General features: G+C 38.8%; 1 protein-coding gene across 4 annotated transcripts; it reads right to left on the bottom strand.

The window, feature by feature from the left end:
• Positions 1–13: 13 nt before the first annotated feature.
• On the bottom strand, positions 14–26,022 carry LOC148657257 (poly(U)-binding-splicing factor PUF60). Of its 4 annotated transcripts, XM_088643288.1 has the most exons (13): positions 25,926–25,993; positions 24,079–24,169; positions 22,776–22,878; positions 20,791–20,886; positions 19,253–19,342; positions 17,785–17,835; positions 12,796–12,957; positions 11,596–11,688; positions 10,917–11,130; positions 10,334–10,524; positions 7,700–7,820; positions 996–1,237; positions 14–673 (listed from the first exon to the last, which is right to left on the bottom strand). In XM_088643288.1, exons 4-13 carry the CDS (start codon positions 20,869–20,871, stop codon positions 374–376), a joined length of 1,545 nt encoding a protein of 514 aa, XP_088499414.1. In that variant the 5' UTR covers positions 20,872–20,886; positions 22,776–22,878; positions 24,079–24,169; positions 25,926–25,993; the 3' UTR covers positions 14–373. The 4 variants fall into 4 exon arrangements, with proteins under 4 accessions (XP_088499414.1, XP_088499413.1, XP_088499412.1 ...); XM_088643287.1 differs by lacking the exon at positions 22,776–22,878; XM_088643286.1 differs by lacking the exons at positions 22,776–22,878; positions 24,079–24,169 and having other exon boundaries at positions 25,926–26,022.
• Positions 26,023–27,933: the final 1,911 nt, after the last annotated feature.

Genomic DNA, 27,933 nt, shown 5'->3' with positions numbered 1-27,933 from the left:
TCATTACAAACAATTTTTTTTCCCATTTGATTTTATTATTCTGGGGAACTGGAATCAACAGCTCTGGAGCTGTTGGAAGGTCCTCTGAAAAGCTGACACTGGTAGTAAAAAAATAAAACACAAGGGCAAACAAATTACTTATAATAACCTACTTTTCCCATTTGAAAAACAATACACAAGATATATAGTATATCCAGTCCAGTCCTTCACAGGAGGTGAACATAAATTCCTTTTTTCTCCTGCATTGCTCAGAGGGATCTTCAATAATATTAATATTGTTGACATAAAAAATAATTACAGGTTAAAAACAGAAGCGCCGCTTTGAGCCGCCAGAATATAGGCACCAGCTGCACATGTGAGAAAGGGGAGAAGTCTATGCAGAGAGGTCACTGTTGTCGAATCGCTCCTGGTCGTACACCTCGGCAATGACCTTGCGCCCCCCGAACCAGCGGTTGTTGAGCGCCTGAATGGCCTTGTTCATCTCGGCAGCCATGGAGAACTCCACGAAGATCTTGACGATGACCTCAGCGTCCTCCTCCTCGCCCTGCTTCTCCTGGTAGATGATAACTCGGTTCACGGCTCCGAACTTCCCGCACTCCTCCGTCACCTCGCCCTCCAGGTCATCATCGATGTCCTCGGGGCCCACCATGTTCCTCAGCACCATCACCGTCGACTGCATCCGCGCACAGATAAGTGGGAGGACAAGGATTAGCTTTGTTAAAATAAAACTCCTTCCAAAATTCTCTTCAATGCTAAACAGCACCTTGACAAACATAACAGGACAAACTAGCACTTGCGTTATTTAATAAATCTGCAGCTGGCAAAATCATGCAAGAATGAACTGGCTGCAATTTTCTTGCAAATACAAATCACCTACTCAGAACATGCATCACAAACACCAAAACCAAAAATAACTGCAGTGCAGATTTAAAAGAAAACCTCATAGTGAATGTTAAAGGTCTCTCATTCCCGCCTGTTTTCCAGGGCGTACCCACCTCCTGTTTCCTCAGAAGCTTCTGCATGACCATGTGGCGAGCACTACTGCCCGAGATGCTCATGTGCTCCTGTTCGCTCAGCATCTCGGTGCGCTCGCCGTCCTGGGACACTTCCTCCTCCTCCTTCTCCTTCTTGGCCTCCTGCGCAGCAGCACTGGTAAGCACAGGTGGCGAGGCCAGCACCGGGTTCACCAGGCCCACCTGGGGGATCACAGGGAGGGGTGGTCGGGCTGGGGTCACACCTGTGGAAAGAGAAGCACGCTGTGTGGATAAAGAGGTTTTGAATTTGCCTTGTATAACTTGGGAGATCTTATAGGCAGTTTCATTTTGATTTGGTCATAGGAGTATGGTTTTTCCCTATAAGCAAACAATAGTGGCAAACTGAGTATGCTTTCAAACACTGTTCAGAGATGAAGTGGCATTTTACCAGCACAGCTCCTACCTTGCGGCCCAAAACTGCTCTAACGGAACTTTCAAGGATGCAACAGTTTGAATTATAAATATAGAAATATGAATCGCAGGAGCTTGGGTTTTCTTTTCGACCTCTATTTATGTTTCTTTGACTGAAGAAGCTAAATAAATTTCACTGCTTATCACAAGTACAAATCCATTTAGAAACTGTACTTAAATCATTGAGATAATCTAATGTCCTTAAGAAGTTAAGATACCCAGGGCATGTTTAACTCAAGTGTGAAAAAAGCTGAAATGTCAGCTTTCTGGAGGTTTCAGATACGGTTCACATCAAGGCATGAATGGGAGGAGGCGAGGGGGGGGGGGGGGTATGCCGAGGGACTATTCAGACATTTAAGGGCACCTATATACAAGAGATAATTGAACAGAAAACTTCCAGAAATATTTTTGGTCAAGGTGCCCAATAGTGACACCCAAAAGTAGTGGTATAGCATAGTCAAAACATATCTTCCCCTCACAGTCAAGCAATTTACATCCACCACCATGACATTAATTTGAAAAATCAAAATATGCATTTTATTTTCAGGTAATTTCATACATACAATCATATTAAAACAAAAGGTTTATGTCCACTTCAGTGATTTTGTGTTTTAAGATTTGGGATTAATTAGATTAATTTCAAGTACATTTCAGAGGCTAAAAGTATTTGGTTACATATTTCACTGAGGCAGTAACGCCATGAAATCTGAGCTGAAACTTTCTGTAATCATTTAAATTCTTTTCTGCATCCTTGCCTGTGTTCCACTGGCAAACATTCAGTAAATGTGGAAGTCTATAGTCGCATGTCCCTTTGGAGCAATAATTGCATTAAGCCTACAACCCACTGACCCACAAGTACTCTCTATTACTAGGCTTTTCTAACTTCAGTTTTTTCAACATACAAAATTCTATTCAATTCGATTTAAATTTTGGGGATTGACCAGTCTAAGATTTTCCTCTATTTTCACTTGATTAACTCTTCTTGGTGAAGTGTTGTCCAACAAGTATGGAAGCATTTTCTGTTATCCAAGACAATAATGAATCAGCCAGTTCCAGAGGCAACCATGCATGACATTACTTCTACCATGCTACCCCCCAAAAAGTGTTTTTTTGACCTATGGTTGAATCTGTGGTCCCTTTCTTTCTTCACATTTTCAAAGTGGTAGGTAGGTTAAATGTGAAGAATATGATATCTTGGTCTCATATGTCCACAAAACCCTGCTCCAGTACTTTTTAAGTTCATCTATGCAATTCTTAGCAAATTCTGAAGCATGGCTGAGACAATGGCCTGGCCACGGACAACCACATTTTGTTCGCTCATCGTTTCATTCATAAGTCATTGAATACTGACATAAACAGAAACATTTACTCTGCCAATGTATATGCTCTACTACAGTGGTGTGAAAAACTAATTACACCTCATTAAAAGGTTTCTTTTTTTTTTTTACATTTTTGGACAAAAGGATATTTGATCGTCATTTCAACAATACTGATAAAGGTATATAATTTTTAAAAATAATATTGAAAAAATCACACTTCACACTCATTTGTAATATTTAAATCAACAGAAATGCAATTTCCTTGTGTGGAAATAGTACACCCCTACCTTTGTCACTGCATCAAACGCCTCAAATTAGAATCAGGTGCACCAGAACAGGTGCAAATGATTAGAACACCATTAGAGAGTAATTTTGGAGGGAGGGCACTGCCTTATATATACATAGAAAACTGTGGTTTGGTCTTAGCAATTAAGGTGTGTGGCTACATCATGCCAAGATCAAAAGAGCTCTCTGAGGCCCTCAGAAGAAAGACTGTTGATGCCTAAGTGTGGGAAGCCATTTCCAAGCAATTTGTAATCAATTACTCCACTGTCTGAAAGATCTACAAACAGGAGACAATTTCAAACCACTGGCAATCTATCCAGGCCAGGTCATCCCACCAAATTCTGCCCAAGAGCTGCCCAAAGGTTGCTGCAGGAAGTCTCCAAGAACCCCAGGAAAAAATCAAGGGATTTACAGTTAAGTCTTGCCTCAGTCAATGTCAAAGTGCATGAGACAACCATCTGAAAGAGACTGCACAACTTTGCCAACATGCAAGGTCAGGAAGGAAAAGGCCTCTGCTCTCAAAAATTTCTCCAAGTCGATGTAGGAGACTGATAGACATTTACAAGAAACGCCTACAAGAAGTGATTTCTGCTAAAGGGGCAACACCAGCTAGGAGGTGTACTTATTTTTTCCACAGCAGACAATTGCATTTCTGACTTTTTAAATAAATGATTGCAAAGAATTGTTTTCATTGTTATTTGTTAAATTAAATCTTTATCTATCAATATTGTTGAAATGAAGATCAAATATTTTGGTCACCCCTGGACAAATTACGTTTTGCTGATTTTCTAAGTGAAAAGAAGTTAACACTCTGCAGCAAACAAACAAACTTGACATATTTCTGCAAATTTTAATGGAGTTCTTTATTTGCCGAAACAAAACATGTAATTTGGCCAGGGGTGCCCAAACCTTTGAATACAACTATGTTAAAAAACACACACCTTTTCACTTACTTTTTCACAGCACTGTATGTTGAACACAAACATATGTTTCTATTCTGATATCACCATGTGTATCCAAGGAATTACCCAAATAAGACATTCTGTACAGATCATTCATATTAATATATTAATATTAATCATTTTAAATGCAAATTTCCAACTGTAAAGAGAATAAGGCTTGGCTTTGCTGTTTCAGTACCTTTGGAAGGCACTGCGTGCTCACACTAAAGTAGGTTTGGAGTTTTCAAACATGAAAAAATTAATATTGCACAGAAGAGACACAAAAGAGTAACAGCGAAAGCTCAAGGGCACTCAATAAGCCACAGAAGGCAAACCAAGGATATCCAGAGCAACTGAAACCCCAAAGGGCTGTCAGGGCCTGAAACAAACTGGCTTGCAATGTCTGAAATAAAGTACCTCATTGCCTTTATCGGTTGAGTCAACAGGAATCCTCAGAGCTTAAATCTACACTAGATTTATACGCATTCTTGAATTGGATAATGTTCAGTTATCCAATATGCATACTACTAACCACTATCTCCTGGTAAGTTTTACTTTTAATATAGTAATCGAATCAGACATTTTGAAAACAGCCTGGATAATTGGTCAAGATTTTGAACTTCTCCCCTGCACAAAGGTAAAAATGAAGGAAACTCTCCAATACGTCTCAATACAGAGCATGGGCTAATCTCTTCACACAGTACCATTTTACACCAACATCTCGAGTTTAAACTGCACAAACACATGAGTGGTGGAGAACTCACTGGCCAATCAGAATTTGAGATTTATGCAAGGATAAGTAATTGGAGAGAGAAACTCCTCTTCATACTTGGAGGTCAATGTGCAGCAAGGGAAAGGTATTTAGTGGCCACAGTTGGTGCATTTGTAGATCAGAGAAGGGAGGGGAATGTAGAGAGACAGAGAGAGAGAGACAAGGAGAGAAAAGAAAATAGGACAAAAAAAGAAAGCTGTTAGTTACGTAGTGCTGGAACGAATGTCATCTTAACGTACTGTAAATGAACTAAGATAACCTGCAAAAAAGGTCCTGAAATAGGAGTTATTAATAATGGACGTGTAAGCACAATGATTTAACACCAAAAAAACAAACAATAGAGACATCGGGTTCTATGCTTCATAGCCTTTAAGCCACAATCTAAAAACAAAGCGGTATTTTAAAAGCTTGGATAAAACGTGAAATCCGGGCACTTCACTCATGGAGTGCTGCTTATCATCCATTGGTTTTCCTCCAGATAACTACTGGAACACTTCAATGTGCACGCAGCAAAAAGGTTAATTTAACTAAAGACAACCCCTCCAATAATGGGATTATATCTTTTGTCTAAATAATTAAAAACTAATATGTCAAGAGATATTAACCCTCAGGATCAATATTACTACTAATCTGTCTGACTCTTATTAAAAAAAAGTACATTTGCACCCATTTAAACAGCTGGGGATTTTACTGGTACATTTCAGGCAGGGTCAAGGGTACAACAGCAGTGACTCAACAGGGACTTGAACAAAAAACTTCTAATTACATGTAGAGCTGGGCGATAATTCGATAACGATAATTATCGCGATATAATTTTAACAAAAGTTCAATAAATGTTCGATATATATGTTTATGCTTTGCGCATGCACACAAAATACTCTGCGCATGCGCATGTCCGTTTGTGCGCGTGCATGTTGCAGACCGTCAGGTAACAGATTAGTTTAATGTTTCTGCTGTTTAACAAGTGTTTGTTGTGTTCTTAAAATAAAAAGTTGTTTAATTTACCAATTAACTGTCTGGTTTTTTTTTTACTTTCACTCAGGAGAAAAAAATCTGCTTTTAAACTTGAAAGAAATAATGATTTGACATTTATCGTGATAATTATCGATATAGACTGATATGAAAATTTTTATCGTGATAATGTTTTTGGCCATATCGCCCAGCCCTAATTACAAACCCAGAACCCTACCCAGTCGCCACACTGCTCCCCTCTGTATAAAAGACAGCATTCACTATACCACTACAGGGGACATAAGCAGATGATGCTAGCACATGCATTCTGAGCAGTCTCGCGTCTTCTGACAGCATGCACAAACGGTAGGAGAGGTGCGCATCTCTCAGCAGTATAAAAAAATGACAGGGGAACAGAAGTGTTAGCATCCTGCTGCCAACATCAAACCTTGGAAAAAACAACCAAAGCATTTTGGATAGTGCTTTCGTCAGATTAACAGGTAATCTGATGGAATAAGCAGCACATACTATGCAAATAAACTCAGTTCTGCTAATTCCTTGTGGCTCAGTGCAAAGAGCAGATGGCCAAGGTGATACACTGATGAGCCTCTATAGCACAGAGAGCCACAATGTCATTTCTGCAATGACACTGTTCAAATGGATCTTACCACAGCAACATTTTAGATCAGACCAACCATCTTGAATTGCCCACAGATTTAAAATAATGTGCTGGTAAAACATGTGCTATCAACACTAAGTACAAAAGCACAGAACACAGAATTATGGTCTCTTTAATATGGGTTATCTGATGAGTAAAACAAAACAAATGTAGTATTGTAACAGTATGTGTTGTTCATTAAATGCATGACTTCTCCATATGCTATACTTTATTAAAATAAATGCCATAATACAAGGAGTCAATGTTAAATTAAGATATTGTTTTGTGTCCTGACAATCTGAAGCAGTATAAACGGCCAATATTCTCCAAACCTCTCACAGAAGAAACACTGTCTCTTACTGATTAGCACCAAAACTCAAACTAATATAAATATCCTTCCAATTTTCTGTAGCAGTTTTATGGAGGAAAAGCCAAGTAAAAATGTCTAAATTGATCTTGTAATCTGATTTTGCTGATTTTGCCACCCTTCATATTTTTTGTCCAGCATGCTATAATAGTTTATGACAGTAATGCTCTTTGTTTGAGTACAGGTATAACGAACCAGGTCACAAGAACCTTATAAAAATGACATTTAATTTGCACATCATATGGGCCAGATGGAGAAAACAGTGGGGGTAGTCCAGGAAGATAAGTTTTTTTTCCCCACTCTTCTTTAAAATGTCATTACGAGCTTGGCTTGCCATAACGTTCTCCCTAAAAATAAAGTAACAATGTTTACTGCTGTGGTATCATTCAGAACACTGCAAGAGGTCACTGATGGCACAAAGTTTTCAGCAAATGGAACAGGTAGCCCTTGTGGTTTACATTCAGTATAAAAACAACTTGGGAGGCAGAATAACTATATGATATGGATGACAAACATTTCCATACCTCGGAATACAATACATTCCCCCCAAGCAGAAGTACCTTATGGAGGAATACAGAATGCCTCAAAACTGAATATTGCTTGCTTTTAATGCAGGGGTTTCCCGGAGAGCCCCAGTCCAATACATCACCCTACTTATCATCACTTTAAAAACAAGGACATTACTGATCAAGTAAACAGATAATTTGTCCTGTTCTGTTCCTTGAGGGCTAAAGGATCTTCAGATTCTTGTTCCAAATGATCTCTAAATTAAACAAATCAAATGTGAAACAGATCATAGTATAATTTTGATTGTTTTAGGGCTTTGGAAATTGATGACAATGTGATCTTGTAAACCCTACTGGACAAGATGCCCTCCAGAGGCAGCGCTTAATGCATCGAGAGTAGGTAAGTAAGAAGGAATGCACAGCCCACCCCCCAGGATGAAATTCCCTCTCCATACCTGTGATAACTCCAGGTGCCTGTGCCGCCATTACCGCCTGTGGCAGACCTCCCAGCTGTTGGCTCAGGGAGAGTGCCGGCGAGGCTAGCGCACCTAGCACCGTGGCTCCTGCTACAGCCTCCTAAAATAAAATCAAGGAGCAACATGAGAAGAAAGGAACTATAATTGTGTGCAAGCCCATGATATCCAAAGTAAGCCACAAATATTACAGAATCGTATATTGGCTGGAAACGCATTTGTATATAGAAGATGTATGTTAGATTCCTTTGCAGTGATGTCTATCTATTAACCAATATATAGTAGCAAATAATACATAATATTACGTACCAACCTGTTTTACATTAACACTATATGAACAGCACAAAATGCAGGTTTTAGTCAATTTATTCAATTGATTATAAGATCTATAAGACACTCGGGTCTGGAGGAAAGAGCCAGATTTCCAACAGAGAGCACTTAAGTAACAGAGGTCAAGAAGAACAAAACCTAGAAGACAGGCAGCACCCACAAAAAAACAGTAAGGTTTCTAGCATGCAAAACTGAAAAAGATTTTGCAGATCTTGTTTTTGTTTCGTATTGATTTTACAATGTTCATCAAGTTGAGGGTGGCTCTTTAGCTCTCAATCCTGCATTCAAAATGCTGCTGCAAACCACATTACCAACCAGGATGCTACTCATGCTTTTTAGAAAAATTATTCCTATGAGACGTATTATTTTAGTGCTTAACTGCAGCGGTGGTAACAGCTGCCTAGAGAGAACAATTGCTGTCTTTGTGGTTATTTTGGACCTGGAAAAACATTGCTTGCTAAGCTCTGTTATCCTGTTAGCAAAACAGAATGTAAAGGGCTATTAAAGCTACTTAAAACAATTCTAAGAATCAGCATTACAGTACAAATCACAACAGGATGGCAAGTTAATATGCAGGTCGGGTTCATTCTAGCTTTTCACATGTTAGACAATTTATTTTGTTTATGGAACAAGTAATAGGTTTATTCCATGCTGAAAAAAAGAAGAAAGAGAACACAACGTTTCGGCCGTGGAGCCTTCTTCAGGTGTGTTCTTCTTCACACCTGAAGAAGGCTCCACGGCCGAAACGTTGTGTTCTCTTTCTTCTTTTTTTCAGCATGGAATAAACCTATTACTTGTTCCTTTGCAGCCTACGCATGCTGACGCAGCTACCCACCTGAACTTATTTTGTTTATGTCTGCCCAAATTCTGAACTGAATTATTTCAGCTATGTTTTCACATTTACTTTTGGAAGGTAAGAGGGCTTATAAGCTTCCCTGAGGAAGGCATCTTCACATCCTAACAAAGAGTCGTGGACAATCCAAACCTTTTGATGCACTGAAGGAATGCAAATTAAATGCTCAAGAACCGTGTTAGTGCTTGAAAGTTTGAAACAATTACTTCAAAGTTTATGATGTTATTACATGGTGTTGGCAATCTCCTTGATGTTGAAATTTTTATAATTAAAATCCCAAAACTTAAATGCCTAAGGAATGTACATTCTGAAACTTAAAGGGGAACTGCAGTCCCAATTTCTCAGACCAGTTATTAAGTTTTGGCAAGAAAAATTTACACTATAAAAAAAAGTTATAAATTTTGAATTAAGCACAAAATCATTAACCTTGTGAAGGTACTGCAAGTCGCAATGTTTTTGCAAACCCTGGTCTTGCAACAGGCGTGAGTGAGAGTTCCCACGAACTGAAACATGAATTCAGCCCTTCCTGCTCACTAGTCACCATAATGACTGATGTAATGTGGTAGATCAGCCAATAAGTACAGGTTGGGCAGCAGACATTTTATCACAGAAATATGCCAAAATGATCTGTGTGCCGAGTTAACAAGTAGTTATTGTTGGCAAAACTGTCTAGAAAAATTGCTCTGGACTTTGAATAGATTAAGAGAGATACATTCATATGCCAGCTTGTATATAATTTCATAGGGAAGCTTCACATCACCAGCAGCTTTGTTGGCTCATTCTGAATGGCAGAATATGGTGCTGCGTGTACCTGGACATTTCATTTTGTGATGTAGATTGGAGGCTTTACAAGTTACTCTGCACATTTTACTTTCATTGTTTTGAAATGTACTCAATGCCGGTTCTTTCTGACCCCAAAATATGAAAACAGTATTTTAAATCCCTTTTAAATAAAACATGGGTCTTGCATGTTCTGAAGTACAGGTGTAACTTGACTAGCAGGATAGATGTGGTGTAAAAAAGTCAAAGCAAACAGACAAATTTCCCATAAAACAATCTAAAAAGGAGAATGCATTCCAGTCCCAACTTTAAAAAAACCCAACATTATTTTTTTTGTGCTTTTTGATAATTTTGATAAAGATTTTACTTTTGCTATATATATGCAACATGTATGTTGACAGTGGAAAGTTAAAATGTGGGCATGTGTGCTAAAAGAAAAAGTATAAACAGCAGGAAGAAAAAATGACTAGGCATATATTTATATATATATATTTCTCCCTCACCTATGAATTACACTGAGTTTTTGCTCCAAGATAAGGAGTTTTCCAAGATCGTGTTAAATTGAATCTGAGTTTGTCGAGGAACACCTTTATATGAAGCTTGGTGCTCCTCACTTCTTTGAAGGGGAAATCCTGGCCCACAAGCTTGCATACCTGTGCAGTGATCTTGGCGGTTGCAGCTGCTGCAGCCACTGCAGCAGCCGGGGGTAAACCTCCAGGGGTCGCTGGCGTCAGCAGAGGCATGGGAGGAGTGACAGCTTTCCCAACCCGCAGGTACTGACCACCCAGGTCAAACAGGTTCATGGACGAAACCGCATCCTGAGACGACTGAGCCTTCTCGTATTCTGGCGAGAGAAACAGAAGTCCAAACTGTTGGTGGGAGAACCCAAACTAACTGAACAGTGAAAAATTACTGTCTACCTAAGTAATCAGGTTGTTTAACTATCAAAAATGTTTTGATGCCATATGCCCACAGATCATAGAAAAACTGATTGCCTTAGCCAGAACAATGACTTAACTGAGGTGTTTGATCGTCTTGAAATAAGTCCAAGGGTGTACAATCTATCAACATCTTCTGATGTCACAAAAACTAAAAAAGGTGGAATCTGTAGTAAATTCACTTGGCAAAAGAGACCTGCAGCAGTTCATGTACAGAAACACTTCATTAAAACTGTTCTATAGTAAAATTACCAAGTAACATTTGCAGAAAAGGTCATGAAAAGGATTTCTTCCATACCAATAAACCCATATCCTTTGTGCTTGCCAGTCGTGGGGTCTCTGGCTAGTGTACAGGATTTGATTTTGCCAAAGGCCTCGAAGACACTTTTAATGTCCTCATCAGACAAGTCGGGGTGCACAGACGCCACATAAATCCTGTTGAAAGATCGCGCTTCCTCTGCCAGCTGGTCAATAATGGGCTGTGCCTGTCCAATGTTGCTTGGCCGGCCAACCTAGAAAAAACAACCATTTTGAAAAAGTTCAGCTCATCAGCATACATGTGCATCTGCATTTTTAAGAACATATTGGAAGCCAGGATGACACGTAAACGTACAACAGTAATCCGACAAAGGAACAAATTATTCAGTGAAAACCAGAAACACTAAGCTTTTAGTTATCTACACAAAGATTAGGTAGAAAACATTTGGATGTGCTTAGAAATGTCAGAAAAGCGAGACCGATTATTTTTAGACCGCAATGTTTTTAAGCATTTAAATGAATGTACATGTACAGTTTTCTTTCAGTCAGGCCCCAGCTATCATTTGTCATGAGCTTAAAATTAAGTCAGACATAATGACTATGTGCTTGCGTCAGCCCGAAAAATCGCGAGTGCGTCCTGCTGTCTACTTGTCACAGCAGACACTGGCCATTTCAAAACTCTTCAGAAGCCCAGCTAGGATGATCTATCTGGAGCTTACCTTGATGTTCCGGCCACCCAGCATGACAGAGTTCATCTGTTCCAGAGCTAGCTGAGCTGCCTCAGGCACTTCGTACTCCACAAAGGCAAAGCCCTGCAAAGCAACAGGCAACAGAACATTGAAGAGCTGGTCCTCAATAACAGAGCATCCTTTCAATTGCTCAAAGGTGCTCTCACTTAAGCTAAAAATACAACTACATTTGAATTTACTGACAAGGGAGGGGGAGTGCAGTTTCAAAAGCATAACTTGTCCAAAGACAAAAGCTAAAAACTGTATATTGCAGATGTGAGGAATTTGAAATATATTTGAGACGAAAGTTTATTAAACAAGGCCAAGAACAAATATTTAAGGATATCTGTAGCCAAGATAGAAAACAGACCCATAAGGAAACCAGCTGTAAAAACATTGACTAAGCTTGAGAGCCACTTTATAATGAACTTGGCTGAGAAAGCAGGAACTCCAGGAGTGGGAGGTGTAAAACTTTCGTGAAGCCAAATTTAAAACTAACTTTGTTTACCTACAGAAAATGAATTTCATTAATCCAAAATGCAAACAAATGTTAATAGTCAAAAGAGTAGAATTGGAATTAGGTGAAGTTTTGTTAAAATATACATTGCACAGAGATATAAACAAGATGTTGCTAGTCTGGAATTAGTCCAGAGAAGAACAGATACATTACCAGGAAATGTCCAACTCTGGCATGCTAAAAATGTAATCTTTTTTGTTGTGTACAAAACAAAACTATACAAACTATACAAGGACCTGCTTCAAACACTCAAAATCCACTGAATTCAAATGAATTGCATTTCAAAAATCAAACTAAATGAAAAGCCAACATTAAAACAAACCAGAGGTCAAAAGTGAAAAATAGTTAGAATATCTTATTACTGGAGGCTTTGTGTAAATTATCTTTACACAAATGGTAGTGGGAGCCTGGAACAGGCTACTAAGCTGTGCTGTTAAAGCCAATAGCAGTCCTTTTTTCTGAGAAATTGCTGGACAAGACCCTCAGATCAGATACCAATAACAAAAAGAGACAGGTAGGCTGAGGGGCCTTTGCAAATCTGCAAACTTTTAATTAAAGTAAAAAAAAAGTTTTAAAAAATCTATTGCACTACACACTAGTATGTTTCTGCAAAGAATTACTCAGTCAAGAGTCAGTATATAAGTCCAGAAACACGGGAAGAAAATAAAACTCACTTTGTGCTTCATGGTAACGGAGTCCCAGGACATGTCAATGCTCTTGATGGGTCCAAAGGGTGCAAACGCTTGCCGGATAGTGTCCTCTCCCAGCTCGTAGTAGATGGAGCCCACATACACCCGGCACATGATGGCGAGCGCACGCTGCCGCTGGGCTGCCACCTGCAACAAGGAAATCGCACTCTGATGGTTACTGGAATTAATCAAAGAGAACACTTATTTTTAATCAGGATGCATCCTCTATTTTTAAATCTTCTCTTTAAAGTACTTTAATACATTTTTCCACAACAGACTTAAAGGTCAATTTCAGAGATATACCATGGGGTGGCCATGGATTGAGTAAAAATCACAAAAAGGTACAGTGAAAAAGTAAATCCTGATTTCCTTTATTGCATATTTGTCACACTGGGTGTTTTCAGATCTTTAGACAAAATCTAATATTAGATAAAGGGATCCTGAGTGAACAAATAACACTTTTTTATTATTTCATTTATTTAATAAATGGTTATCGCATATCCCCTGTATGAAAAAGTAATTGCAGGTTGTGTCACCTTTGGCTGCAATGACTGCAACCAAATGCTTCCTATAATTCAATGTCAGTCTTTCGCATCGCTGTGGAGGAATTTTAGCCCACTCTTCCTCGCAAAACTGCTTCAATTCAGAAACATTGGGAGGTTTTCGAGCACAAACTGCTCGTTTCAGGTCCTGCCACAGCATCACTAGTGGGTTTAGCGCTGGACTTTAACTAGGCCACTCCAAAACTTTAATTTTGCTTCTTTTCAGCCATTCTGATGTGGACTTGCTTTGTGTTTTTGATCATTGTCTTGCTGCATAACCCAACTACGCTTCAGCTTCAGCTCACGGATGGATGATCGGACATTCTCCTTAAGAATTTTCTGATACAGAGCAGAATTCATGGTTCCTTTAATTATGGCAAGTCGTCCAGGTTCTGAGGTGGCAAAGCATCCCCACACCATCACATGACTGTTGGTATGATGTTTTTACTTTGGAATGATGTGCTTGCTTTTCACCAGACATAATGGGACCCATGTCGTACAAGAAGTACCACTTTTGACTAATTTGTCCGTAGAACATTCTCCCAAAAGGTTTGTGAATCATCCAGGTGCTTCTTGGCAAATGAGAGACGAACATTTATGTTCTTCTTGGTTAGCAGTGGTTTCCACCTTGCTACTCTCCCATGAAGCCCATTTTAGCCCAGTCTCTTTCTGACTGTGGAGTCATGAACACTGATGTTAGCTGAGGCAAGAGAAGCCTGCACGTCTTTGTATGTTTCTTTAACATCTTTTGTGACTTTCAGGATGATTTTATGCTGCGCCCTTGGAGAACTTTTGGTAGGCTGGCCACTCCTGGGAAGATTCACTACTGATCCATGTGTTCTCCATTTGGGGATTATGGCTCTCACTGTTGTTCAGTGGAGTCCCAGAGCCTTAGAATGGGTCTGTAACCCTTTCCAGACTGATAGTCTGGAACAACAACTTTATTTCTCATCTCTTCAAGAATTTCCTTTGATCGTGACATAATGTGCTTGGCAACTTGACTCTGATGGTAAGGGTCAAAACAATAAGTGAGGTTTATATTGAGCAGGGCTGGCTGTAACCAAGCCTGGCTGTGTTCAATCATCTGACTCTAAGCATCCCTTTAATTGGGTTGATTTAACAATTACTTTTTCCCCACAGTGCCAGCTAACTATTAATTAAATAAATGAAATAAATAAATGTTTTGTTCACTCAGGTTCCCTTTATCTCATATTAGATTTTGGTTCAAGATAAATAATCAGAAAATATTCAGTGTAAAACATTTACAATAATAGAGGAAAATCAGGAACGGGGCAAATACTTTTTCACGGCACTGTAGCACATGGCTTTCTTTCTAGATGAATTAAAAGCAACATTATCCTTTGACTATGTCAATGATGAAGCCAGCAATCCACTGGATAACTAATTTGTTAGAAGTTTAAAAACAGTACTTGTTTAAGCTGCACACCTCTACCTCACAAAAATATTTTTTGCAATATACAATTTTATAGTGAAGCTTTCACTCCATTTGATCAGTCCCCGAGATCCAAGATACAAAGGGGATGAACTCAGCAGCTAATTGAAAAGCATCTCTAAACAATCAAAGAGATATGCACACAGAGACAAAGAGACAGAAAAGTGTCCTTGCGTATATGGGGCTTCCATTAATGCTACAATTTACAAATGCTTCCAAGTGCCAAGTGAAACATTCTAAATTGTGAACTTGCACATCCTTATAATTTTATCTGGCTCCTGAAAATGACCTACAGTCCATCGGCACAGAAATAATCACAACTGCAAACTTGAAAGCACAAATCCAATCAACACTTCTGTTGGAAAACAAGGCAAAGCCTGATCAGAACATTATCTTTTATGCTTACGTTAAATGATACCAAGGGGAGGGATGGTTAAACTCTGAAATTAAAATTAAACATTCTTACTAAATGTACAGACATTTTGTTCTGGTTTAAGCCTATAATATTTGCAGTGCAAAAAGTCTTCTGTCCTAGAATTTAAAAGGAGAATGGTGACTTGCCTTCCTACCACATTTTAACAATTTCCCTGACTGAATCAATTTCTTGTTTAGGTTTGTGTAAAGTGACTGCTGGCCCTCTTTAATCCCAAACCCAGATTGGCTTTGACCTAGACTCTGCCAACTGATTGGCACTTTAAGTAGACATGGTGTGTTTCTATGTACTTTAACACTCATCTCTCCCCTCCAAAACATTAACACTGTTAAAGCTTTTGAAGGAATCGAAACAAATATTTTGACATTCAGCTGTGAAATCTGCCTCTCTTTAATGCAGAGGTGTCTGTGATTTTAATTATTCAAGTCCAGGCATTGGAGATACACACTGAATTCTGTTTAAGTCATTCTACTTTCCACATGTTTAACCGTTTCCTCCTTACCTATAGTAGGCCAACATCACCTCATAGAGTGGAATCATCGAAAACCAAACCACAAACAGCAAAACTCAGATGTGCAAAGCTTCACTGTTTTATACAGAGCAGAAAGGGCAAAATGTTTGCCACAGTGCTGAAAATACAGTAGCTTTTGCGTGTGCAGAGAAACCAGCAAACTTCAGACAATTCAATTAAGATCTTTGGTGGGTGGTCTGAGAGCAACTTAAAACAATGAGGCTGGTACAAATTAAACTTGTCTTAGAAGTCTTGTCATTAAATCTTAGAAATTAAATACAAGTGATTGTTTCAAGAAGTCAATGTATTAACCCTCTTACTGGAATGCTTTCACAGGGAATAGTACAAAATTGCCAAACATGCTCATTGGAGTCTACCTCCAGAGCCTGGTTTACCTGTAATGCCCAGTCCTTTGCCTTGCATGGTGCACCATTTTCAATAATCCTACTGCCGTCTTTAGTAAAGAACCAGTAAGGCAGGCAGAAACTCTAGGGTGAAGTTTTACAAAACACATCTTATGTTATAATTTAGGTCAGCCATGCTTCTGGAGAACCCTTATCCAGCAGGGTTTACTAGTCAGTGAAATAACTCTATAGACTCAGAACCAAAAAATTTTGATCAACCAAAGGTAAAGGGAAAACGTCAGGACCAGAAGTGAAAAGTATTCAAAATTTCTTGTACGATAACCTCCAAACAATAAATTGGAAGTGTTCACAATTTTTACAGAAAAGTGGTTTAGGGCATCCCATAAAATGTACTGGAATGGGGATTTCCAGGACCAGGGCTGGGAACCTCAGCCTTAGATCTGGTGCCAAGAATGAACCTTAATCCCCAGATCCAGAGGCCTAATCTTTTTTGGTCACTGAATTAAGCAGCTACTGCCTTTAGTACAGCCAAGATGTAACCATAAAAGTTATCCCCCATATACTGTGGCAGTGGTACGTATGGCTCCACGCTAAAAAGGTTTTGCTTACAGTGTGCACACCTGTCAATCACGCTTTCCTTGAGCTCTGCTTAACAAGAAGACAATTACAGCACACATTCAGACTCCCATCAGAAAATAAGTGGTGGATGTCATAGTTTTACATGATCTTACTATTATACAATTTGAAGACTCATCAGACAATGCACAGATTTCAGCTCCAGCACATTTTCTGAACAGTGTGAAGTGCTTCATCAACAGTAGAAAAATGTGATACGAGATTAAAGTGTCAGAAGACACAGGATTTGATTGACAAAGAGTGTGGCACAGGTAGTATTCACAGACCACTTTCTCATCTTCAGTGGCCTTCAATTATGTTAAACTTGCACACAACTTCCTATCTTATAAATTGGCACAAAATGAAGCACAAGGCTCATTATTCACCAGATATACAGGACAAACTTTCACTTTAAGCAAAACAGGAGATGCTGACACAGATGTTAAATCTACAAAGCAAATCTAGGGAAGACAGATACTGGAATGTTTCTGGAAAACAAACCTGGATGCTTGAACAGTTTTAGTGCAGAACACTACTTTTCAATTCCCCAAAGGTAGCCATTGAATGTTCTTTGCACATTCCTAATTACACATTGTCTAAGAGCTCTGATGAAGACCATCACCTTCCTTCTGTACCCAGGAACACGTACTACAGAACTACTGCATACATGCTTGCAATATAAAATAAAACTATGCTCACAGTACAGCTAAGTCAAATATGAGGGGCTGACTGGGGGCTCTTACAACAGCAACAGATTCCAAGAGGAGGGGGAAATGGTTAACCAAGTACACCTCAATTTCGCATGGTCTTACTTAGAAATTGATCACATTGGACATATACAGCTGTATGTATTTTAACGTGTTTCGATTGCATGTTTTTCATTACCCAACTGAGCTCGCAGCACAAAAAACAACGCCATGTCTACTTTTAAATTTTGGGTTTTTAACTCTGTTTTTGTATGTAAGGTAGGTACTTGGGCCACACCGGCCACTTAAGAGGGTAACAGTCCCTTTAACAGGAGTGCGCACAGAAAAAAATTTAATATTTCTATTGACCGATTGTAAAGGTGAGAGAGGATCTCCAAAGCCCATTGTCACTGCTGCCATCTGAAAGACAGTAAAGATAGAATTCAGTCTGCAGGAGCTGAAAAGTAGGTTAGATATTTTTTCTTCTGTTTTTTTAAAGAAAGTTCTTAGAAGACATCAGCTAGAGACACACACACAACTTCAAACCTGGTGCTATATTCCCCCTCCCAGAATCAATGTTCTCAATACCATTAGTACTGCAGAGCCCCCTCCCCTTCCTAACCCAAGTACTGAAATTATCAAAAGCTCTCTGGGTGCACAGATACAAATGCCCTTATTTCTCATGGTCTTCTGACTGTTCTTCTCCAGCTGAAAAAAAAACAGATAAGAGAAGCAAGCCTATAACACTGAAAATGAAAACAATATTCAGACTAGGCCTTGTGAAAAAGAGGCATGCTTTACTGCCAAAAGTTGTAATAATCTAAGAGGTTTGTAATGAAAAAACACACTGCTTGTCAATGTCCAGTGTTTCTTGTACTAACCAACCCAGAAAGGTCAATCCACCTCGCTTTAAATACAATTACTGTAACCTTAATTTTATTGAGTTCTCCTCATGAATAATGAGGAAGACTATCTTGCATGTCAATTTGAATGCTATCCATTGTCACAAATTATTACCTTAAGCAGTCAGAAACCTTAAGTATTAGTTTTAAAAAATAACTTGACTTTGTTCAAGCTGTTTATTCAGCATGTGATAATCACATTCGATTCTACATGAATATGCATCAAGTGAACTATCTCATCTGTTTTTGTGAATTTTAAAATTTCTATAACTATAAAATAAATACCAATTTACCCATTACTAAATCACAAATACGGAAATCAAAGCCAAAGATATCTTGACTTATGATTCATTGGCCATTTCTGAAACTTGAATAAATAAGTTCTGCTAACTTGTAGGACGGTGAAGTTCAAACAGAATTTGAATAAATGAACAAATATACTAAGCGGGAACAAAATAATCTGAAAGCCAGGAATACCTTTGCTAACTACAATTTTGTTACTACCATACAGAGCCAATGCTTAAAAATATATCAACGCTGATAAATTGTGCTGAAATGTCAAATGTACACTTTCTCCTCTTCAAAGCACATTAAATGTTAACACAGCTCTGTAATGCACATTCATCTTGCGTCTAAACTGTGCCTACAGAATTAACTGTAAATCGATGTACTCAAACTGTGAGGCAGCATTAAGAGTTTAGCTCTCAAATCAGGCTTAACACTTTCATATTCCATTAAAAAAAAATGCACATCTTAGGTGCAAAACGAAATGTGCATCCAGTTATCTATTAATTTCTTCTCATTCCTGTGGAGGAGTCCAGGAGGAGTTCCCATGGTTGTAGTTAAGAGTATGAGGAGAGACGTTAGGGAACGCCAGTGGGATGAGGCTGTAGTGCGTTGATCTGGTGTTTCTCCCTCACACTGCGTTCTCTCACCTGCAGGTTGGTGAGCTGTTGTTGCTGGTGAGCGATAGTCTGTTTCACCAGCACACTCTTGATGCTCTGCTCCATAGCATACTTCTTCGCCTTCAAGGGAAACACCAAAAACACCTTGATTATCAAAGAAACTGTGAAAGCCTCACTAAATCTCCCAGTCCAGGCTCAAGTCTTCTCCTTTCTAAATGTAAATACATGATAAGTTTTAAATTTGACAAGCTACAGGCCATTGTAAAAGTTGCAAAGACCAAGCAGAAAAGCAATATGCCCAACATTCGCTATACAAACAATTGATTTTTCAGAATTTTCACTACAAAGACAGTTTGTGCAACAAAGGCCCCACTATAGTCCAAAATGTACAGAATAAAGTAATTCTCCATACCATTAAAATGTGCAAAAAATGTCAACATTACATGCTGCTAGTTACTGTACTTAGGTGGACTAGTTAACGATCATAAAAACAATGTTCTCATTTTGACAATTCAGTCTTCGTTAAAGGAAAATGAGTATTACCGGGTGACTGAGGCTCCACTAATGGTAAAACGGGATTAATTAGGGCTAGTTCTCTCACCAACACGGTAACCCGAATGGCAAATAAGGATGCAAAAGCATTTTTTCCAGTACTCCAAAAGGAAAAAAAAACTACAAAGGCAGGAAGAAAGTTTAGTAGATAAAATCATATTAGCATCAAGAGAGTAAACATCCTAAAGAAATCTTTAACAGATTTTAATAGAAGACACTTCTAATGAAGGAACCTCATCAGTACTGTTATATTAACAGAACTGACACTAACATTTTAAAGGGATAGGTCAGCTAACCACCAATAAACTGCCAGGGTCTCATGGCATTTTCCCAGATATACCAAAGGAAATGAAGGCTAATTCATAGAGTTGTGGGCATCTGGAACAGGCTTTGTGGAGGTTTAAAGTACAGGGACTTTCAAGAAACAGCTATATGATAACCTATCTACCAAACAATAGAGGACAAATAGCCTACAAAGATTAAGATTCACTTTATAAGAAGGTAGCAAGAACATGTTGATAATGTTCAGCCATAGGAAGTGCCACTGCATCTAGCATGGGATTTGTGGGAAAAAATAAAGATGTGCTGCATCTTTCGATTAGCATCTGAAAAACAGTTGACCAATCAAGTCATTAAGCTCTGAAGGGGGAACAAAAACCAGAAACCAGACCTGCAAAAAAAACGCTAATAGCCTTTTGTATCATTTTCAGTATGAGTTTGTATCATTTTCAGTATAAGTACACCACTATTAATAATCTATGCCCCAAATTACTTTTAACTCAACTCCTTAGAAAATGAGTATTTAAAATGCTGCCAGCAAAAGCAGAGCTGTATTTGGTTTTTAGGAAAAATACAGCACAGGCATTTACTTTTCAAGGTTTGCTGAATCAAAATGCTATTTATACACTAAACTAAAGTAGCAGAGTGTGATTTAAAATGACAGTGAAAATCTGCAATGTGTTCCTGCCCCGGAGATGCCTATGGTCTTGCACAACAGCCCATGAAAATAGCCTTACCTTCTGCAGTGCCTCCTGCTGCTCCGGGGTGAGAGGAGGCAGGCCGAGTTTTGTGGCTGTGCTCTGTCCATTCTCCATCATCAGAGCTTCAGCTCCCTGCAAACACAGACATCACTATGAGTCCCCTTCAAGGATTACCTTCATCTGGACAGAACAGGGAACTCCGCTATGATAGAAAAAAACTCTAGGAAAGTTTCAGGTTACTGTTTTTCCTGGAATTGCATAACCCTTCAACTCCACCTTCCTATTTGCTTCCAGGAATGTACCTTGTTACCAAAATATTTTTGAGCTTGCTCCAAAAGCGTGCAAGTCAATATAATTGGATAAATGTAATTTATAATGCAAGACATATGTGCACATCTGCAGTTTTTGTCCTACTCATAGTCAGGTAACAAACTCTTAGCATTTCAGTTTTCAATTAGCATTTGAACATTTTTAGCAGATACAAAAATGCTCCTTGGCGATCCCGTTCCTAGAAATTGAGATGAACAGTTTTTGCACATGACACAAATATACATCAACTAATTCAATACAAGAAAATGGACAATTCTTTGGCTGTGATTTGTACATAGATCACACACAAACATAAAATACACTACCTAACAAAAGTATTCAGACCAATGCAAAATTGTCACATTCTGTTGACATTTTAAAAAATCCATTAATTTATTATATACACAATCTCCTCCATAAAGTCAAAGCAAAAAACAAAAACATAAGTCTATTAACTGACAGTAATGATTGCAGAAGTATTCAAATCATTTGCTGTGGTTTACCAAAATAACCTTTACCTTCATGAGCTGTACAATTAGTCAAGTGGCCTCTGTATGCAATAATATATATACCCGTCTCTGTAAAGCCTCTTAGTGAATTTCAAGCAAAGCATAAAGTATAAACTCAGATACAAGTTGTAGAAAAGCATAGATGAAAAAAGATGTATAGATTTAAAAAAAATATTCCTTTGAAGTGGATCATTAAAAAATGGGTGATAAATTATAAAACCCAGACTGCTTAGATCTGGCAGCTGTAACTCAGCAGCCAGGCACAGAGGAAACTGGTGAGAGACACCACTATGGGGCCTCACATTTGACTTAAAACACTCAGAGTTCAATGGCTGAGACAATTTATCAATATCCCACTCACTCCACAAAACTTGCCTGTATCCCAGGATGGAAAAAAATGTCTCAAATCTCACATAGTTTGCAGCAAAGCATTTAAGTGATACAGTAAACAAGTGATAAAATATTTTATGGTCAGAAAAGACTAAATTGAAACTTTGTGGTCTAAATGCAAAATAATCACTGAATCTGACAAATCTAACATAGTGGCTGTGTTTACATTATGTGATATTTCTGCTTTTCATCAGCAGGGATTGGGAAGCTTGTCAATATAGATGAAGCTATCTAGACCATCTTAAAGGACAACTTACATCAGACTTAAAACTGGGACAAAAATTAACCTTTCAGAAGGACAACAATGAAAAGCACAAAAGTAAAGCTACCTGCAGTGGCTTCAGAATAAGAAAGTAAATTTCCTTCAGTGTCCCAGTCAAAAAACTGATGTGATCCCTATTAAGAATCTGTGGAAAATTGCTGTAAACTCCTGTTCACAAGCAATTCTCAAGCAAATTGAGAGAGCTTCAGCAAAATACTTAGAATTGTAATTGCTGCGAAGGATATTTCCACAATGTCTGAAATACTTATGCAATCAACATTTCCATTTTTTCTCTTTAGTTTATGCTTACCTTTACTATAATTTATCCTACCCTTACATGTATTCAATTTCAGCATTCAGGTTTTGAATAAAATACTAAGTTTAAAAGGTCAGTGTGCATCATTTTCTATTTTCACAAAATGGGACACTGTAGGAAGGGTCTTAATACTTTTACATTTTAATCTTAAGCATATGATCGGTCTCCGTGTACAGAAGGAACCACAGTAAATAATAGTCATGTTATAGACTATGACAAAGCAAAGCATTTGTACCTTTAGTTATGAACTCCATGACGCACTGCCCCCCTTAAGGAGGTTTGAAGCCAATTAGTTCTGCCATTGGCTTTGGAAATTTAGAACAGTCAAGAGATACGCTCTAAAGTACAAAGACGCACAAAGAGAAACAAAAAAACACAAACCTACTTAAGAATTCAAAAGAGAAACTGGATAGACAATAGATTTGTACACATCCCCACAGATTTGCGGGTTCAACAATTTTTAAGATGAAAAAATACTCTGCCTGCATATTTAAAAATATCCTCAGCAGACAGACTACCTAGTTTCTGAAGCTGGAGGCACTTTTGTGCTAAAAGACATTTTGGCCTCAAAATGCTTATCAGGAGAAGAATAATGCAGAGCCCTACCACAGTACCTCATATTGAATAACTTTTCCTACTACTGTCTATTCTCTAGTTTTTGCATTTTCAATAAAACATTCTACAGAGTTTGCTTGGGAATGATCGTGTGGCACATCTTGTAAAACCCTTAGAAGCTGTCTCCTCATGTCAGGATTAAGCAGAGTAATACTATTGTGATATAAACCTGTTATGCTAAGTTTTAGAAAAGGCACCATTACCAGTCATTTTAAAACCCAGTGCAGTGAGACTTTGCATAAGACCAAACAGTTTTACAGAGATTTCACTAGACTCCTTCAACACTCATACACAGGCTTTCAAGATCATACGGTCGCTTCCACAAAGAAAATGCGTGAACACTTTAGAAACTCAAGCACAGCAGACATTGAAGAATGTTAGCAAGTAAAAGCATCAGGAATGCAAATAAAGGTCAGTTAGGCCAGACAGAAAGGCATCTTCAAAAATTATCCACAAATGCTGCCAAAGTGCAAATCTTGGTGAAAAAAAAGTAAAGCAAGCTCCACTTCTTGACAAATACAGTACTACCATTCCAGATTGTGTTCTGATTTCATCCCATCTAAGCTCTGAAATGCACTGACTTGTCCGTGTTAAATCAGCAACTGAGAGGTGCTTAGTAGGTGGGGATTTAATGACCCTTCAGTTAATATTTGGCTTAGGCCAAGACCTGGTATGCCACCACTGACTGGAAAGGTTCTCAATCTAAATCTTGTTTCTGTTTCAACCTACCGTCAAACGAGCTGGCCACTTTTATGTAACCAGAAATGCTCCATTCTAGTTGGACAGCGCACTTAAATAAAAAGAAAAAAGGAAGAGCAGAAGTTGCACAGCAGACATTCAAGGAGAGCCTTAACCTCCTAAATATATGCACCACTTTATTCACATACAAATGATAAGGGCTTGAGGGGAAATTTGTCCCTTACCTACTCCCTGATCTTCGCTTGAGTCTCCTGAGATGTGTTACCCGTTGGAAGATAATTAATAGGGAGAAGCTTTTACAGTTCAAAACAGAGTCTAGGGGAAAGAGAAACCTTTCAGATTCAGAGTCAAAACAGTTAAATCATCCAGGCTGCACTGTTTCCCCAAAGTTCCAATGATGGATTTTAAAAAGAAATCCCAAATTACTTACAGCATTTCAAATTGAAATCCACTTTATTTTTCTTCATATTCCCTATCATTGGAGCTTACATACTCTGTATTTCAACTCTAGATGGCACACTAAAACTAAACAGTTTAGACGGTCTATAGATCCCTCCTTGTGTCCATTATACAGCACTAGTCTCAGTATTTTGAGAAGAATGTATCATTATGTCATGAATTACTCCAAAAGCCATCACCAAAACTTTGTGGTCTGAAGTTCCCTTGTTTCCCCACAACGATACTGCTGTGGGTTTTTCTCCCCAATTGGGAACATGGGTTTGAACTGTATCAATTCATCACACTTTCATTAAGACCTGTATGGTCTTGAGCCTCTCTGTAAACTGTTGTTTGTGCTCAGGTGTTGGCGATGAGATCCCCCCTTCAAAAGGTGGAAAGTAAAGAAAGCTATTTGACTTAGATAATTATTTAAGTCTATGGGTCCCCAGTCTTGGTGCTGGAGGTCTGGTGTCTCTGCAGGCGTTCAGTGCAGCTGGGTTCTTAACCATCGAAATCAGCTCCTTATGGCCCTAACTGGACCCTCTTTACTTTTTCCAGTTCTCAGGGAGCTGGTGCTTTGAAGAACTAGAAATCCTGCAGACACACCGGGCTACCAGGACTGGGATTGTCGGCTTTAAGCGCAGTTACATTAAAGAAGCACGCTACAACAAATATTCATTAGTGACCTCAATCCCTAAAAGGGTGTTGCAACTCCTAAAGCAATTTCGATTTTAAAAGCCATCTTTTTATAGCGCATTCATTTAAGTTTAGCGACAGTGTACGAGCGTCATCGATTGCATAAATAAAATGAACACTAAAGAATCAACAGGAGACCACGAGCCTATCCGACTTTATTTAAATTTCAGACACCAGTTCATCACTCCAGAAAAGCGCCAGCGGCAGCATTCTCAGGAGGCGCCGGACGAAAGCTCAGATCTTTTTTACAAGCACAAGTCTTTGTTTTTTTCGTTCCGTTTTATCAAAGAACCAAACATACAACTGAGAGGGGACTAAATCTGGTTATTAAGTCGCCTTGCAATTTAAAAAAACGCTCCAGAACACCCGACGAGACCATTCATGAGGAAGACCCCAGAACACCAGAGGCCTAGTACCACACAGCTCCTCCGTCACAGTTGTACACAAGTACACTGGATTAAGTATTTTACCGAACAATTCCACAAAGAAAAAAGGAATACTTAAGTGCATACGTGGAAAATAAAATAACAGGTGTATTTATACATTTCCCGTTACGATTAACAAAAATCAAGCATACACATCGGCCACCATGAGTGACACTACATGTCTTTGCACTAAAACGAAAGTAAGGTATAACAAACCTAATTAAAAAGAAAATGTAATGAAATGGAATCCGCCATGTGGCTGAAGACGGCCAACGACAAAATGTGTTAGTTCGCCGCTTCATCCGAAGCATTTTCACGTCTTCTCACCAACATGCAACACAAAGGGAGAGCAGGGTCACGCAATTTTTCCGCAGTACTCATTTTCTCATTCCCGATTTCCTTCCTCACAGTATTTCGTGAGTTTTAATGACCCTTTCCGATTAATACCCAAAATAAACTTAAGCAGACACCCTAAGCCAAAACTAAATACAAATATAATTTGCAATATTTACCGCAGTCACTGCCACCGCCATGTAGTGGAGTTTCGCTCGCAGGCCAACACAGGATTTGAATGGCAACTCGAAATTTCGCGAGACTTCGCGGGTCTACTTTCACGCTGGATGCGTTCTAGATGACATCTCGCGGGAGTCTTCCCTGCGCCTGCGCGATACGTGTACACTGGACGCAATGGATAGTTCTGGACGCTCAGTGTTAGATACCGCTCCTCTGTAACAGCTACTTCCACAGATATGATTGATTTTGAACTGATAACGAAGAGAACAGATGATCTTAACCAAATGTCAATGTGAATACCATCGAAATTTTAAAAAGAGAACAAAACAGTTCATACCGACGTTAAGACTATTGGACTGAATTGAATTTCAAGCGAGGATATAGAAGATCCAAATCTTCAACAAGCCCCCCGTATTATTTTGAAAGACGTTGAATTATTTACATTTGGTTTTGGTCCTATAACCTATAACCACCGAGGTATACAAGATACATATGTAGCCCGGGAAAGAAAACGCCGTACTGCAATAAACGTAAATGGGGATTTTTTTTATTCTGGATCTGCATGAAATTATAAAAATGAGTGGTTGTATTATTTTCTGTTACAAAACTTAGATTGGATGCAGTATAACCTTTAACCCGAAAGATTCACATAGATATACATGGAGATATACACACACCATGCACAAAGTGCTACTAAAATAACAAAGACAAAGAAAAAAATACGGTAGTGGCAATTTCATCTTTAATCTCGTCTAATCCAAGAAGCACAGAATATCACAGTCTTCTTTTAACACGCCCTCTGCATTCACATCACACGTAGCCACACACCACGCTCAATTTTACGATGTCCACTCCCACAATTACTGGCGCACTGACGTCACTCATAGTGCGTGTCATAAAGCGACAGCTACCAATTTCAGTGTCAGATTTCAAATATCCACTCCGTAACCACCCGGTTACACATAACTAGAACACCCCCCACAACTTCACTAGGCTCAGTACAGTAGCGTGAAGCAAGCGACATTAAGCGACGTTGGCAGCACCTTTCAAAATAAAAGTCACCTAAAACCTACCTCAGAACAAATAATCCTGGACCAGGTAAAATCCCATTTATAGCACAACAACACATTTGTACATCCTCAAAACCAGGTGGAATGTGATAAATACACCCACAGGTAATAGGAAATTGCCGTTTTTAATTTTTTGCTTTCTTGCAATCTTATTGGTGTTTTTGGTCCTTCCAAATTGACACAGCTGTGCACTGCTAGACAGGAAAAAGTCTAATTCCTGACCCCCAAAAAATTGTGCCTCTCCAAAAGTAGTTCAAATGTATTCTACACACCCACAGGTAATAGAAAATCACCATGGTTTTCTCAAATAAGTGTCTCTGTCAAAACTGCTGGGGTTTATAGAGCACCTCCCATTCCCAGATTGGGATGATGGGCAGGGAGCGGTCTCAGCCCCCTCCTGACCAAACAAACATTTGTGCCTCTCCAAAAATACCTCAAATCTACTCTACAGACCCACGGCTACTAGTACATAACTATGGTTTTGTCATTTAAGTGTCTTTGCTAAAGTTGCTGAGGTTTATAAGACCACTTGCTGTTACCAGACTGGGACCGTGCAGTGATGGTGCAGGTAGTGGTCTAACTCCCCTCCCGACCAAACAAACATTTGTGCCCACTCAAAAATACCTTAAATCTATTCTTCAGACCCACAGCTAATAGAAAATCACCTTGTTTTTGTCACATAAGTGTCTCTGTCAAAACTGCTAGGGTTTATAAAACACCTCCTATTCCCAGACTGGGACCGTGGAGTGATGAACCTCAGGGAGTCTATGGCTTGGGAGTCCAATTTTGGATCATAGATGTTTTGCAAGAAATTCTCTAATATTAGACTCTGTGTCAATTTGACCTGGTTCGGCATCATGGGTATTTTTGGAAATCTGAACAGCTTTAGGTCCCAGAAGTGTCTTGTGTATTGTTACAGATAACGCTGTCTGTTTCT

Source organism: Lepisosteus platostomus, chromosome 8 (genome assembly GCF_059453375.1).
Source record: "Lepisosteus platostomus isolate fLepPlt1 chromosome 8, fLepPlt1.hap1, whole genome shotgun sequence".
NCBI lineage: Eukaryota > Metazoa > Chordata > Actinopteri > Semionotiformes > Lepisosteidae > Lepisosteus > Lepisosteus platostomus.
The sequence above is the reverse complement of the archived record's forward strand: the minus strand, read 5'-3'. Positions and strand labels throughout refer to the sequence as shown.